At 47.0% G+C, this 13,879-nt stretch overlaps 4 protein-coding genes across 4 annotated transcripts; 2 read left to right on the top strand and 2 right to left on the bottom strand.

Annotated features, from left to right (window-relative positions):
• Positions 1 to 1,200: 1,200 nt before the first annotated feature.
• FOMMEDRAFT_146332 (uncharacterized protein) lies at positions 1,201 to 3,569 on the bottom strand (the record flags this gene model as incomplete). The annotated part of the gene is made up of 6 exons (XM_007265921.1): positions 1,201 to 1,433; positions 1,496 to 1,703; positions 1,765 to 1,796; positions 1,850 to 2,039; positions 2,096 to 3,366; positions 3,420 to 3,569. The coding sequence occupies 6 exons, from the start codon at positions 3,567 to 3,569 to the stop codon at positions 1,341 to 1,343; spliced, it is 1,944 nt and encodes a 647-aa protein (XP_007265983.1). The 3' UTR covers positions 1,201 to 1,340.
• A 1,628-nt stretch (positions 3,570 to 5,197) lies between these two features.
• On the top strand, positions 5,198 to 7,413 carry FOMMEDRAFT_122114 (pre-mRNA splicing factor). The gene is made up of 7 exons (XM_007265920.1): positions 5,198 to 5,419; positions 5,474 to 6,271; positions 6,321 to 6,584; positions 6,645 to 6,855; positions 6,917 to 7,185; positions 7,243 to 7,287; positions 7,346 to 7,413. The coding sequence occupies exons 1-7, from the start codon at positions 5,246 to 5,248 to the stop codon at positions 7,349 to 7,351; spliced, it is 1,767 nt and encodes a 588-aa protein (XP_007265982.1). The 5' UTR covers positions 5,198 to 5,245; the 3' UTR covers positions 7,352 to 7,413.
• A 480-nt stretch (positions 7,414 to 7,893) lies between these two features.
• On the top strand, positions 7,894 to 9,604 carry FOMMEDRAFT_19620 (ATPase, V1 complex, subunit C). The gene is made up of 9 exons (XM_007265919.1): positions 7,894 to 8,053; positions 8,109 to 8,360; positions 8,419 to 8,510; positions 8,567 to 8,665; positions 8,719 to 8,787; positions 8,845 to 8,937; positions 8,994 to 9,087; positions 9,140 to 9,277; positions 9,351 to 9,604. The coding sequence occupies exons 1-9, from the start codon at positions 7,904 to 7,906 to the stop codon at positions 9,546 to 9,548; spliced, it is 1,185 nt and encodes a 394-aa protein (XP_007265981.1). The 5' UTR covers positions 7,894 to 7,903; the 3' UTR covers positions 9,549 to 9,604.
• A 241-nt stretch (positions 9,605 to 9,845) lies between these two features.
• Positions 9,846 to 13,782, bottom strand: FOMMEDRAFT_122108 (cytoplasmic protein). The gene is made up of 7 exons (XM_007265918.1): positions 13,315 to 13,782; positions 12,674 to 13,261; positions 12,183 to 12,617; positions 11,666 to 12,124; positions 11,412 to 11,612; positions 10,711 to 11,355; positions 9,846 to 10,653 (listed from the first exon to the last, which is right to left on the bottom strand). The coding sequence occupies exons 1-7, from the start codon at positions 13,618 to 13,620 to the stop codon at positions 10,246 to 10,248; spliced, it is 3,042 nt and encodes a 1,013-aa protein (XP_007265980.1). The 5' UTR covers positions 13,621 to 13,782; the 3' UTR covers positions 9,846 to 10,245.
• Between the last annotated feature and the right edge of the window lie 97 nt (positions 13,783 to 13,879).

The following is a 13,879-nucleotide window of genomic DNA, read 5'->3' as shown; positions in this document are numbered from 1 at the left end:
TCAAGCACGCAGTCGCATCCTGCAATGCTACTGGCCTTTAAAGGCTGCGTCGCATAAGAATAGTTATGCGACTGTTCTTCATTGTATCGTTGCTTCGTCACATGAACTCTATCCGAATTCCAGGTGTATACGTGTGATGTCATATGGGTTTGATCTGCTAACCCCCCTGCATGTTTTGTATGCATTGCATAGATCTAAGGATTATCCGTATAGTAATCACTTCTAAGATCCGGAAGTCGTTAAACACGGAACATGGAGTGAGTATGAACCAGCGCCCTATATTAGATTTATCCACCCCCATTACTATCTAGATTGTACTTGAGCACACTTTACGGATTCATATGATGCTTGCTTGAATGCCGCTTTACAGATGCCATTGGAACTTGTATTCTGGCGAGCGACGGCTTCCATTCTGTCCTCAACTTGGTTCAACTCGGAGGATTGGTAACGGCTCAGCATTAGACTTGATTTGGAGAAGATGAAATGTAACACTATTATTATCTCTGTAGTTAGCCAATCTGATAATGACTATTTATGCACAGATGCTGGATAATTGTAAAACAGTTGTTGTAGATACATGGCGTGGAAGCTTCTGGGATATGCAACATGCAATAGCTGCCCGAGCAAATTGGAGACGTGTGAGTTGCCCTTAAAATTCGAAATAATCTGCCAGCTCACGTCGTGCTTTAGCATGTGCTTGTAGCCCGGAATGCCCGAAAGATGAGCGAGTTTGCGATCAATATTAAGGCGATTATTGGCTATTCCGCTACTATACATGCATACTGTTCCCCTTGTTCTTTTCCCGAGAGCGACGGCCCCGCTAGTAACATTCGTATACTAAATCATATCTTAATTATATTAATGCAGTGCAGGCATATCTGTTTCACAGAACAGTGCAGACGGACATAGATATCCATCTCAGTTCGGAAGATGGATTGTTATGATATTAGTTACAAATAACAAAGACTGGGATGGTAGCACCGTCCTCCTCGGGCGTTGGCGCTTCACACTTCTCGCTTCGGACAACACCTAATTCCTTGACTAGTGACGAGAATGGTTAGACGCTTGCCTTTCCAGACAAAGTCTGTTTTGTTGGTCCTTGACGGCGCCGTCGATCACCATAGGTACCCGTCGTGGCGTTGCTATGTTCTTCAACCTTCCAGAAGAGGAAGCAGGTTTTTTGAACTTCCGTAGATGCGTATTGATACTTAAACTTGTATAAAATGGTTACAAATGGCTGTCAAGTTGCTTCTGTGACATGAAAACTACCGGAAATACTGTGGATGTACTTATATGTTCTGCTTCCCAATAAGGATAACGATGCAATAATGAAAATTGTGTCAACTCGAATTAGCCATGGACTCTATACCGAGCTCTTTTGCGATCCGAGGCGGCACGGCACTCAACTGCGCCGGCATGTCCTTCGGATGGCCCTACCAGGTTTGTCATGATTAAGTATGGGCTAATTTTGCCCTTGCAAATCCAGGGGACTCACGTGTAATAGATGATATCTTAGGCCACTCAGCTGTTTGTACTCTTTCACACACCCAGGGTGGGGACATTTATGCACTCGCTTCGTAGTAATGGACGAGTTTCCATCAGGCGAATCCGTGCCGGTAGCGTCGCTTCCAGGGATATGGTCTGCCGACTGTTGTCTACTTGCGGTTGTACGAGAATAAACATCTTGGTAATGAACCTTGGAGCTGAAACAAGTGGCGTATTAGGAATAAGGCATAATAATAGATTGCAAAAGAATCCTCTAACACTTGGAGATGGTACTGCAGTCCATTAATACTCTGCGTCGTGTGATTGGTGCACCGTTTCATGAAAAGGGAAGAGCTGTACTGACCTTCCATCTTTTGTTGCATCCTCTTAAACCGCATCGGAACGGTGCCTCGTCACCGGCACCTGCGTCACTCATGTGTTCGTCCTTGAAGTGACTTAAAAGTTCAGCAGCTGTGGGGAAGCTTAGGCTACTAGCTGCACTACTTGATGACAGGCAGGTAGAATGACCGCAGGCATACGCCAGAATGGAAGGGCTTACAAAAATCGTCGGTAAACACATAATGTTACGAACAAGGAAAGGTACACGTACTCATCCGCAACAGGAAGTGACGATGATAATTTCGGTGCTGCTTTTTCATTCCCAACAAGACCGGAGATGACATGCATACTGCCGATACCAGGGCAGTTTGTTGCAGTGCGCCGTCGTTTCCGCGGAGGCACAACTAAGTCATGGATGGTGTGCTGAGCCAACCTCGGTGCGGGAACGGCACACGGTGAAGGAGATAGAGTGGAAGCAGCATGGGCCAATGTCCCCAATGAACTGAGACTGAGATTATCCGTTTCATTTATGATAGCACTTTCTGTTAATGGAGAATCCCTAGAGTCTTCCTGTGCACAGGGCATCTCCTCAGACGTTCTCCGTCGTTCAATATTATCTCCGTTTGGAGGAGAATTCTGCGTGATTTCGTCATAGAATCGGAACGCATCGTCATTCTGCTGCGCATTACAATCGATATCATCAGGAACATGCATCGAAAGTGGATAATGAGTTACTTCTACATCGTTGGAACACGACATATTCGAAATCTGATTATCGACGACTCGATTAGTCGGTTCTGGTAGTTGCGAATCCGGCCCGAGTTCATCAGAAGACGAGGAATATGCTATCGCTCTCACGGAAGCGACATTAGAAAAACCCGTTCCTTCTGCCGTCGCATTGGGACCTGTAGTTTGCACAATACTCGCACGAGATCCGATTGATCCAGATTGAGTGGAATTTGAGTGAACCGGAGAATCTTCCAACTGTTCCTCACTGATGCCCGCGAGAGCTATCTCCCTTTCGGAATGAGGATACTGCAGTTCACGGAAGCTGACATCAACGGGGTCGATAGCAGCAGCCGCCCAGTATGAAGGGTCACCATCGGTGAACAACGACCAATCGTCCGTCGAAAACTCAGGAAACGCATTTTCGTTGACCGGCGAAGCCTGGGTCGTAGTATTCTGTCGGGCAGCAGCATTCCTCTTGCGCTGGATCAGCCTCCATCTGTTACGACACCCTAGACCGCTACGGCGAAGTTCCTGGCCGATGAGTCCCCATTTCGGATTTGTCGGTCCACCTTGGCGTGCTAGGGCGTCTAAAAGCCGTGTGTCCTCCTCGTCCGTCCATTCATCCTTCTTGAGGTTAGGGTCCAATGCCTCTCTGTACCTCTTTGAACATGCGTCATCTGTCCGCCCAGGAATTTCGCGAGCGATCTGGGACCACTTATTGGGGAGCTTCTCGAAGAGCGACAGAAGAAGCTGATCTTCCTCCGCAGTCCAAGCGCTCTTTTTCACGGACGGCGAGAGTGAGTGCAGCCAACGCTACGTCAAATTGCATGAGGAGTTTACGGGACAAGCACGACGTGAAAGCACACCTTTCTGCACGCTTTGTTCGTCCTTCCAGGGACTGAACGTGCGATCGTCTTCCACTTCTCCGTGTTATCGCCATAAATGCGAACAGCAGTCCTGAGAAGGTCATCTTCGTAGGGTGTCCATGGCCGACCACAATTGCCGTGCTTGCCCATCTACATCGGTCATGAATGCACGAGAAAGAGAGACACTAGAACCACAGAAGCCTGTGTACACGAAAATCACTTGCCTTTTTAGGCTCCACTTAGTGCTTAAGCACACTACGTGATACTCAACACACTTACGTCCATCCTCATTTCACAATCGTAAGAATGATGAGTTAAAACACCCCATTATGACACGATTATTGTCGCGAATCTTTCGTGTGTGAGAGTATAGACACGAAACATTCCTCAAGGTTAGAATAGAAGCACACCCGTGCCCTGAATATGATAACAGTACGAACACCTCTTCTCCCAGTGTTCTTGATTGAGTGAAGACTCAAGAATGAACTTTCTAAACTAACGAAGAGTTTTGGCGGCTAACGTTAAAAAGACCGTCTCACAAGAATGCTGGCCCATATGCACGAATCCTCCGTGGATGCGAAGCCGGTAAATGAAGGGAAATAACGGCCAGGAGTTCCTCTCTAGTATGAAGATCCACTCGATATGGACATTTCTGACTGTGTTCTGCGTAATACGCTGTTTAGCCGCCGCAAGAAGGTTCATAAAGGAAGCGACATGCGCTGTGAAGAGCATGACTATGATGAGGAATCCCTGGAGAATTTCCGCCGACCGACCCCCATTGGCACATAGCAATTGGTTTCATGACGGAAGAAGACGATCTACCCCATATAAAATTGAGGATCGTCGCTTTCAGAGCATGATGGGGATAACTTAAATTTTGAGTAAAACTTTTCCTCGATAGTTATACATAATACCAAAACTTGAGAGCATATGTCGATGAAGCAGATTCAAGCTAAGGTACGAGCTGATGTATTCCGCGGTTGTAGAAAGTAGGAAACATGATGCCGCACTATGAGCATCAAATCCTTGTTGTAGCAAAAGTAAAAGGACGGAAGGGGTCGATCTGGTCACCAAGCGAAGGCACTTCGTTGGGCGTCTCCGTTCAAGAAGCCAGTCCGAAGCTGAAATCATTTCCGCGCAAATGGAACGAGAATACGAGAGCGCGTATTGAACTACCGAGAAGTACGGGGCGATAAGTGCTCTAGATCTTCAGTGGGTACAGAATTTGTCTCAAGCACTAGTACAGTGGACAAAAATCTCTGGGCCTCGATCATCTTGGCACCAGTCAGTTCTTCCTCAAGTAACTGCAAATGAAAGCGTCCTAGTGTGCTTCCACTAATGTCATCCAGCCTCAGCCTCAGCGTGAATATAGAGTGGTTCACTGGGTTCATGTCCAGCCCGAGATCATTGACTATTGCTGAGTTACTGAGTCAGTCTGGCTTCCATCTTGATATTTATCGAAGGGAGTAACTTTGTATTTGAGTCTATGCCGATTAGTGATAACGTGAGCTATCATCTTAATACTTGTAGGAGGAAGAGATTTGTCCATGCATATTCTAGGGATGTTGCTGGTGAAGGAGATCCAGGCTTATAGTAAGTGAGTTGTAAAGAGTTTACGAGAAATCGGGGAACGATGTTGCTACTTGCTTTGCCTCTAAGTCGGATCACGTGATAAAGTTACCTTTTCAGGATAGTATGATCGGCGGCTCGCAAGTCACCGTCTTCGTTGGGACATTTCGTGGACTCGTATTCTGCTGCTTAACGCACGGTATCTCTTGCTCCGGAAAACATACTTTCTGTTTCCCACACATATTCGAGGTGAAGCTATGTCGCTTGTTCAAGGCTACTCGTCAGACGAAGACGACGCTACCATGTCAGCGTCTCGGGACGCTTTCGGCATCTCAGCATTACCTTCTGCAAAGAAACCGCGTATGGAAGGCACTCGAGAGGAAGAGAATGTAGAAAACGTTGAAACTAGTGCACCGGATGTCCTCGCAGAGGTGAGAAAGCTCGTAGGTAATCTATGCAAATGATTCTGATGCATTTGGAACCAGGACCCTTTGAAGCAAACCTCACTAGTAACGCGACCAACCGACACGCAGATGAATGTCAACATCCCGTATAATGACATGACCCTCCCAGAACAAGGACCGGAAAATCCGTTTAGTGAGCGCAACCGATTCAAATACCAAAATGCACTGGCGGGTCATGTGGAGGAACAAGCAATGTCAGACCACGCTTTTCGACAACAACACCTAACATACAATATCCTTGGCTATTCTGCAAATCCGTCCGTTGATCCAAATGCTCCTGCTGTCCTAGGCTATGTAGATAAGGCTCAAGCAAATGGACATGCGACCTTGGACACTCTACGCATTAGCCGTTCCCAGAAGAAGGAATTGAAACGAAAACGAAAAGCGACAGGCGATGTTGACGTTGTGGATGGAGATGGAGCATACGTGGGTCCATGGGCTGGCTGGGAAGGAGAAGAGGAGTCCAGAGACTTACCCGAAGCAGCGTTTGAAGCAGGTGAGGACGAGGAAGAAGAATCGGAGGAGGAGACAGCAATGACAAACAGGGCCAGGAGGGCGAAGGGAAAGCGCGGGACCGCTGGACAGGAATCATCTACTTTCCATGGCAAGTCGTTGGCAGACTACCAAGGCCGGACGTACATGCACCCACCACTTGCAGAAGCTCCTCACCTCACCTCGGAGCCAGGTTCGCAGGAGTGCTTCATACCAAAAGTCTGCATACACACGTACACTGGCCACACTCAAGGCGTATCTGTTATAAAACTCCTGCCACAAACGTCGCATTTATTCCTCAGTGGCTCAATGGATACTAAAATCAAAGTTCGTATCAGAACTCTGGTATATTTACTCCTGGCTGACTGTTCATTAGTTATGGGACGTTTATACCTCAGGGAACTGCCTCCGTACGTTTATGGGCCACACTAAAGCCGTAAAAGATCTCTGTTTCTCCAATGATGGTCGCCGCTTCCTTTCTTGCGGCTACGATCGTCAAATGAAGCTTTGGGACACCGAGACTGGGCAATGCATCAAGCGATTTAGTAATGGCAAAATACCATACTGCATCAAGTTCCACCCAGATGATGATAAGCAAAACATCTTCTTGGCGGGCATGTCCGATAAGAAGATTATTCAGGTGAGTCGAGTGCTCAGTAAAATTGTGAAACATTACTCATGAGACCAAACGCGACTGCAGTACGACATAGACTCCGGCGAGATCACGCAGGAGTATGATCAACATCTCGGACCTGTGAACACCATCACCTTTGTTGACGAAAACCGACGCTTCGTGACGACCTCTGACGACAAAACTATTCGTGCATGGGATTTCGACATTCCGGTTGTAATTAAATATATTGCAGAGCCCTTCATGCACTCCATGCCTGCTGTCACGCTTCATCCATCCAGTACGTATATTTCATTATTCTTTGATGTGAGCTACTAACGAGAGTCATTACCCTCCGTTAGAAAAATACTTCGCCGCACAGTCGCTCGACAATCAAATTCTCATTTATAGCACAGATAATTTCCGTCAGAATCGCAAGAAACGATTTGCTGGGCACACAGTCGCAGGTTATGCTTGCCAGGTTGGATTCTCTCCGGACGGGAAGTGGATCAGCAGTGGCGACAGTTCGGGTAATGTTGTGTTCTGGGACTGGAAAACTGGCCGGATAAAGTCAAGATTACACGCTCATCAGAAGGTCGTTATAGCTCACGAGTGGCTACCGCATGAGACGGTGAGTCTTCTTTTACCGGTAATGAATATTTTGCACTGATACATGTGATCGAATTAGTCGAAGGTATTGACTGCATCCTGGGACGGGTTAATTAAACTTTGGGTGAGTTCATTGGCAGTGGTCATCATTCACTGATTCGTTCTAACCATGTTTCGGACAGGATTGATTTTGACCTCCTGATATGCTGTACTTATCATGTATTGTCGTTTAATCTGCAATTCGATCATTTCGACCAATGGCCTTTCCGTTTGACATAAAAAGTGAGGTTGTGACCACTCCAGCTTGAAATGCTCACATGAGGTCGGTGAACATACAGCAGAGTCATTATATAAGTAGGCGATCTGCAGAGAACAGCATCGGAGAGAGACATCGGAAGGTAGTTCTGATTCTACAATATGGCATTTTGTTATGCCAGAGCCTTGATTACTTCAAAGTTCAAAGGATGATTGTCTAGCTCATTTCTACTAGTGCATTAACATCTAAGACAGTAAATCATGCAACAACCCTTCAATATATATTTGTACCAAATACTCCACGAAGCTCACTAAAACATTTTTTCTTGGCCAGAGATGAGTGCTATCATTTAACTTTAAGTAAGACGCCAGTTAGTGCACCCATGTCACGTGACCCCGTTAGCTGGAATCGCCACTGTTAAGCTAACTAACGATCCGTCCTCCTCCTATTCATTATTACTTGGAACTAGTACCACCTGATAGTGATGCCTTCAGACCAGAGTACATGGCTGATATCAGCACCTCATGACGGTGACTCAGAGGATATCCTACAGGAGTTGACAGGCAAGATTCAGCAGCAAAGCCGTTCATTTCCACCTAGGAATATCTCTGAGTTCGGAATCCCGTCATTCAAGGTTTGTGCTTCATGTGTTGCATGGTATTCGTGATTAATTTCTTCTATGATTATAGACAGGCACGCTCGATCTTCTTGTGACTCTGTCTGAGGACCTTCCGAAGCAGGACACGTACTTTACATCGGTTGTGGCGAAGATCGTCGACACGCTCCGGAATCTCTTAAACAACGATCCTCAGAAGCTGAGCCAGCACACGCTTGTAGACGAGCGCCCTGTGGAGAGCTACATACTTCAGGATTGGAGGTGGAATGAGGGTCGGTACAGTGCACAGAAGAGTGCAAAGGAGATCGCCGACACCCTGAGTAAGGTGAGAACGTCCTTACTGAAGAATTGCAAGAAGATGAGTATATGCCATTCGATTACAGGAGCTGTCGTCAATAGACAACGTCATGAAGGCGAAGCTGAATAACTATAACTTGGCGAAGGGCCAATTGGTACAATTACAGAGGAAGCGAACGTATGCACACCCCTTTTACTCCGTATTCGTCTGTACTCTAACTTACCCATCTTCAGAGGAAATTTATCTGTGCGCTCACTTGTAGACATTGTCTCAAAGGACGATATAATTGAGGGTTCCGAATTCTTGGAAACAGTATTTGTCGCGATTCCAAAGTATGTCTGTTGTTCTGGGTCGTGGACACGCAGTTAACTAACCACGGATCTAGAGCACTTGTAAAAGATTGGAAGTTGAAATACGAACGTATTTCACCTATGGTCGTCCCGCGATCTGCGAAGTGTGTTATATTCACATTTGCATGTTGCTTTCTCTGAACTAGTCCCTGTCTTAATAGTCTAATTGACTCAGACGATGAATACTCCTTGTTCGGTGTCGTAATATTCAAGCGTGTACGGGATGAATTCTCGCAGAAGTGCAGAGAGAACAAGTAAGCAAGTGATCTGACTTCCCTGGTCGTAATAGCTCACGAATTGCATCCATTAGGTTCATCGTACGAGACTTCGTATACACGGACGAACTTGCCGCCAAACACCAACAAGAACTCGACCTCGCCGGAACGACAGAGAAAGAACTATGGGTCCGTTCGATTCACTTCATACATCTACTGCATTGGCTTACCAAAATACCAGACTGAGCTTTTGCGTATCTCGCGAACAAACTTCTCCGAGGCCTTCAAGTTGCTTGTACACTTGAAGGTTCTCCGACTATTCGTGGAGAGCGTCCTTCGTTATGGTCTTCCAGCGAGTTACATCGGGATTGCAATTCTGGTAAGAAGACGTCTTACCCAATCACCCTGCAAGGAATCTGATTATTGATAAAATTTGTCTTGAACGTTATTAGCCTGAACCAAAATCGCAAAAGAAGATCCTCCAAGTACTAAATGGGCACTTCGCATATCTTGCACCTCGTTCAAACAGCGCACGGACGAAGGTTAAGGCAGGTACAGGGGGTGAAGAGTTCTTAGGAGAATATCAGACCCTCATGGAACAAGAATTCTTGGACTATGTTATCTTTGATGTGCCATGGATTGTAAACTAAACTCTACTGCCCTTTTTTCTTTGATGCATATATTATATAACATTGTATTTTAAATGAAGCTTCCGTTGAAATAGTTGGAACTGAAACCACAGAGACAATCTTATACGATTGAGGATAAGGATACTGAGACTTAGAGGCAGACATTGATACCGACATCCCGTGTCATATCGCATTGAAAATATGTACATACATACATCTTTATAGAGCGTTGACATGCTAACACATAGTAAAAAAGAAACTAGAGAAGAGGATGAAAAAGGACATTGCTATATGTAGCTGTTGTTGCAAATTGGGAGCAGACGGTCTAGCATTGAACAATGACATATCCCTGACACAAAACGACACGCAGAACACAGAACACAGAACACAGGAAAAGAAAAGAGACGATTAAAAAGAATAGTAACGATTTCTCTTTAGGTGGAAACGAAAGCACGCAGCAGGCAGACAGATAGTGGAGTTTGGGCGTAGGTAAACAAAACACAAGGGGGAGATTGGAGTATAGATTGCAGAGAGATATAGCAGAAGAGATATAAAAAGGAAACAATATATGAAGATAGGTGTCCAGTGTCCCATCGAGGTCAGTAACCCAGTGCACTGTCTCGACCCATTTTTAGAATTTGAAGAACATGATGGGTGGGTGGGTTTTAGGGTTTAGAATTCCAGAAAAATGCTATCCGTCAGTAGACCTTTTGTTTGCTTACAATCCGAGATTGGAGATGACACGAGCGACTTCATCGACGCTTTCTTCGTCAAGTATGCGAGCTGCACGAGCGGGTTGTAGGGAGTTTGCACGCAGCGGTGTGTGCTGCAAACCAGCGTTACCAGATCCGGGGGGACCATATACGCTCGGGAAGCTCGGGACAGTCGCAGAAGTTGGACGCGAGGTGTCCTCATCTGGGATAGATGTTGTCGGCGACTCTGGCATCACCGTGCCAGCTTCCGTAATCCGTGCGAGTGAGTATGTGAGGTCGAGAGACTGCGCGCGGTTTTGCATAGAACGAGGCTTGTTGAGCTTATCCTTGATTTTCTCCTGCAGGAGTGAATCCGAGCCACGCTTGAGTGACTCTTCCGATTGATGTGTCCGCACCAGTGGCTGCTGTGCACCCTATGGAAGACGCATTAGTATTTCGAGCTAGCTAAGTCGTGTTATAAGACTACTCACAATAATAGGAAGTGGAGTCCAATAGTCAGCAGAAGGTGAGTCATAAACGGAATCGGTCTCCGTGTTGTCCTCCTGCTCGATGTTGTACAAGAAAGTAGGCGGTTGTTGCGCAGAATGGCTGTGAACATGTCCACGGCTGTGGCTATCAAACAATGCCTTCACGTCTGGAGAAGAGCTAGCCATCCTGAGACGTCTGTCCACGGACGCCTCAGGTGGAGTAGCTGCAGGGATGTTCGACGTCAGTCGCCGAGACGGGAGGCTGAAAGATGCAGATTTGTTACTGTGCGCGGCAGAAAGGAGCTTGCTGTCGAAGTGAGGAAGTGACTCCGCGAACGAGTCAGCGCGCCTGTGAGTTCTGAATGTCGGATAGAAAGGTACATTCTGAGAAACGAAGAACTGCTCGAGGTGTTCACGCGCGGTAGCAAGGAAGTCACTGTTGCTGCGCTGACAGATAAACTTGATCGAGCACTCTCCGGGTGAGACAGACGGAGAGTTATTCGCCTTACTCTTAATGTTCGGAACTATGGAGACCTGGAAATCGCGCTTAATGCGCTCTGTGAACGCAAGGAATTCAGGTGAACTGCAGACTCGTCCGATGTCAGCGCTTGGAGGAAGGCTTAGCTCCGCCTCGAAGGGAACATGACCCTTGAGCTAAAGTTAGATTTCGACATTTACAATATTACACACGAAGAAGCACGCACCAGAAGCATCGTGGCTGCAATGTGTACTTGCGACTCCGGTCCAAAAATAGAAATGACGTCTGAGGCTGTCTCCTTGTCCGGGAACCGGAACTTGCAGTTTGTCTTGCTCTCGATGTCGTGAATGAAGATGCTCTTCTCACCAAGTAAGGTGCGATGATACCTGCGCGGGATAGCAATTTTCTCGGTCATGTAGTCTCGCTCCTGTAAATACCCTTTAACTATCTCCTCGCCCTGAGACTATACTTAGAACATACCTTCGGATTCACTAGCTCCGTGACTGCCGCTTTCAAATTCTCCAGATTCATCGCATTCTTCGCGGGTGTACGTGCTACTACGTTATCCTCGTTGTCCAGATATCCTCCGAGAGCCGCGAACTCATCCGCATTAGAAAATTTAACATAGACACCCCACTTTTTCATAATGCGTTGAATACTCTTGCCACCGACACCAATTATACGCTTGTGATATGCTTCCGGAACATGGAACGAAACCTCTGCTGGAAGTTCCTCTTGCAGAAGGCTAAGACCTTGCAGGGCTCCAGCGTCGTTGCTTGCAATGTCTATAAGAAAATTGTGGTCGTTGAATGTCTCAAATTTAATTTTGACATTGGACGTTTGCATAATTTTGTTGATCTTGCCGTTCTTCTTTCCACTGATGAATTCCCGGTGTTCGTTGGCAAGCTCTATCTGGAAGCGAATCTCATGCTGGAAGGCCTGGCAAGGAAAAGTAACTGGTAAGACGCCGAAGAAGAAAAATTCGAAGATTACCCACTTTGATGGCGTCGAGCTCCAAGAGCATAGAAATCGCTGCTCGCACTTCATGCTCAAGGCCGTGCATCTCAAAGCACATACTTTTGAACACGACTTCTGCACCAGACATATCTGAAATCTGCTTTAGGACATTCGTCATCTGCGCTGGGTTGAGCGTAGAGGGAGGGAGAAGGACATTGAACTGAACGGGTAGAAGCCAGAGTGAGGTTACGTAGAATTGACATGCGAGTTGCATAATGGAACGAATAGTTCGCTGTATGTTGACCTTATTATCGCCGTAGACGGTGATTAAGCTAGTTGAGCTGCCAATAGCAGGGAAATTAATGAAAGTCGCGTTGTCGTTCATGATAGTCTTCAGATCGTCCATGCGATCCGTGAGCATCCAATCCAGTTTCCGTGGCAGGATTGCAGCATCTCGCGGCAATAGTTGTTTGCTCTGTAACGTAAGTTAGGGGATTAAAAGAGAAAGGATGCAGGTTGAAGATGGCTTACTTTCTGGGCGGAAAGTTTAACCAGCATGTCCCGAGCCCGCTGGACTCCGAAAAACTCTCCCGTGATCCAGATAACGTTGTTTCCAATGTTATTCGCGTTGTTCTGACGTGGGGTACCGATGGGCTGTTGTACTTGGCCGACTTCCGGACCAACGAGACCTTGCAAGGGAGAAGGGAAATAAATATTCGTGCCGGTTTCCTCTTGGATAGATTGAATAGTGCAGCGTCGGCGGCCAGCAATAATGGCGTGCAGTTTGTGGTCGATCTCGCACATTTCTGAGTGAAGCCCATTCAACTCATCGAGCATGACGAGCAAACGAACACGTGCGACATCCACACAGTCGACGCTGTTGCCCGAAATTGCAAGCTCGCATACGCGTTCAGTCTCTAGACCAATCCAGCTGCCATCTACAGCGACTCCGTCTGGCGGTGCAAGAGACACCGACTGTGGACTGTTAACAACGGCGATGCGCACATTGGTCTGCGCAGCAATATCGTCGAGGCGAGCTCGTACCTCCGGCTTGACCACGGGGTTAGTTGAGGGAAGATCAAGGATCTCAGAGCGTGTCAGCTTAATCGATGCACGATGCTATTTTTTTTTCGTAAGGGATATGTGAGACATAAAGAAGCAAGAAAATGTACCTGAGTGGGACACTCGCGCAATATCATTCCGCGAGCAGCCATGACCTGCTGGTAAGACCCTGACAAATGGAAGTTCCAGCCCCTGCCATGGGCAGCCTTGGTGAACGATGCAAGACAGCCGTGGGTTGCTGATGCCGATAAGACAACCTTCTGAACCGCATCCGCATCGACTGCGAAGGCATTCGCGGCCTGAGAGTCATTGGCAAACGAGTTCAGACCATATGGCGACGGAAAATCGAGAGCAGAGGGCGGAAGGGAGGTTGGTGAGGCACGAGGATAGGTGAATGATGTTGTGTAAATATCCATGACGAAGAGACGTAAAGGTAATCGGTGTCAGTGGTGCTGGCTGGGAGAGTTTGTACTGCAACGGGGGGTATTGATGACAAGGGGTATAGCGAAGAGGATATAGAGCTGCCGCCTCCAAGCTTTAAAATACCGACGCCCCCAAGACGAGAGCGCTATGAAGAAGAAAAGGGAAAGAAAGAGAAAGGCGGATAGGAGGACTCCCAATACCGCCAAGGACAGAGACGGTCGTAGGAAATGAAAGAGACAGAGCAGAGCAGAG

The sequence above is a fragment of the Fomitiporia mediterranea genome (genome assembly GCF_000271605.1).
Source record: "Fomitiporia mediterranea MF3/22 unplaced genomic scaffold FOMMEscaffold_5, whole genome shotgun sequence".
NCBI lineage: Eukaryota > Fungi > Basidiomycota > Agaricomycetes > Hymenochaetales > Hymenochaetaceae > Fomitiporia > Fomitiporia mediterranea.
The sequence above is the reverse complement of the archived record's forward strand: the minus strand, read 5'-3'. Positions and strand labels throughout refer to the sequence as shown.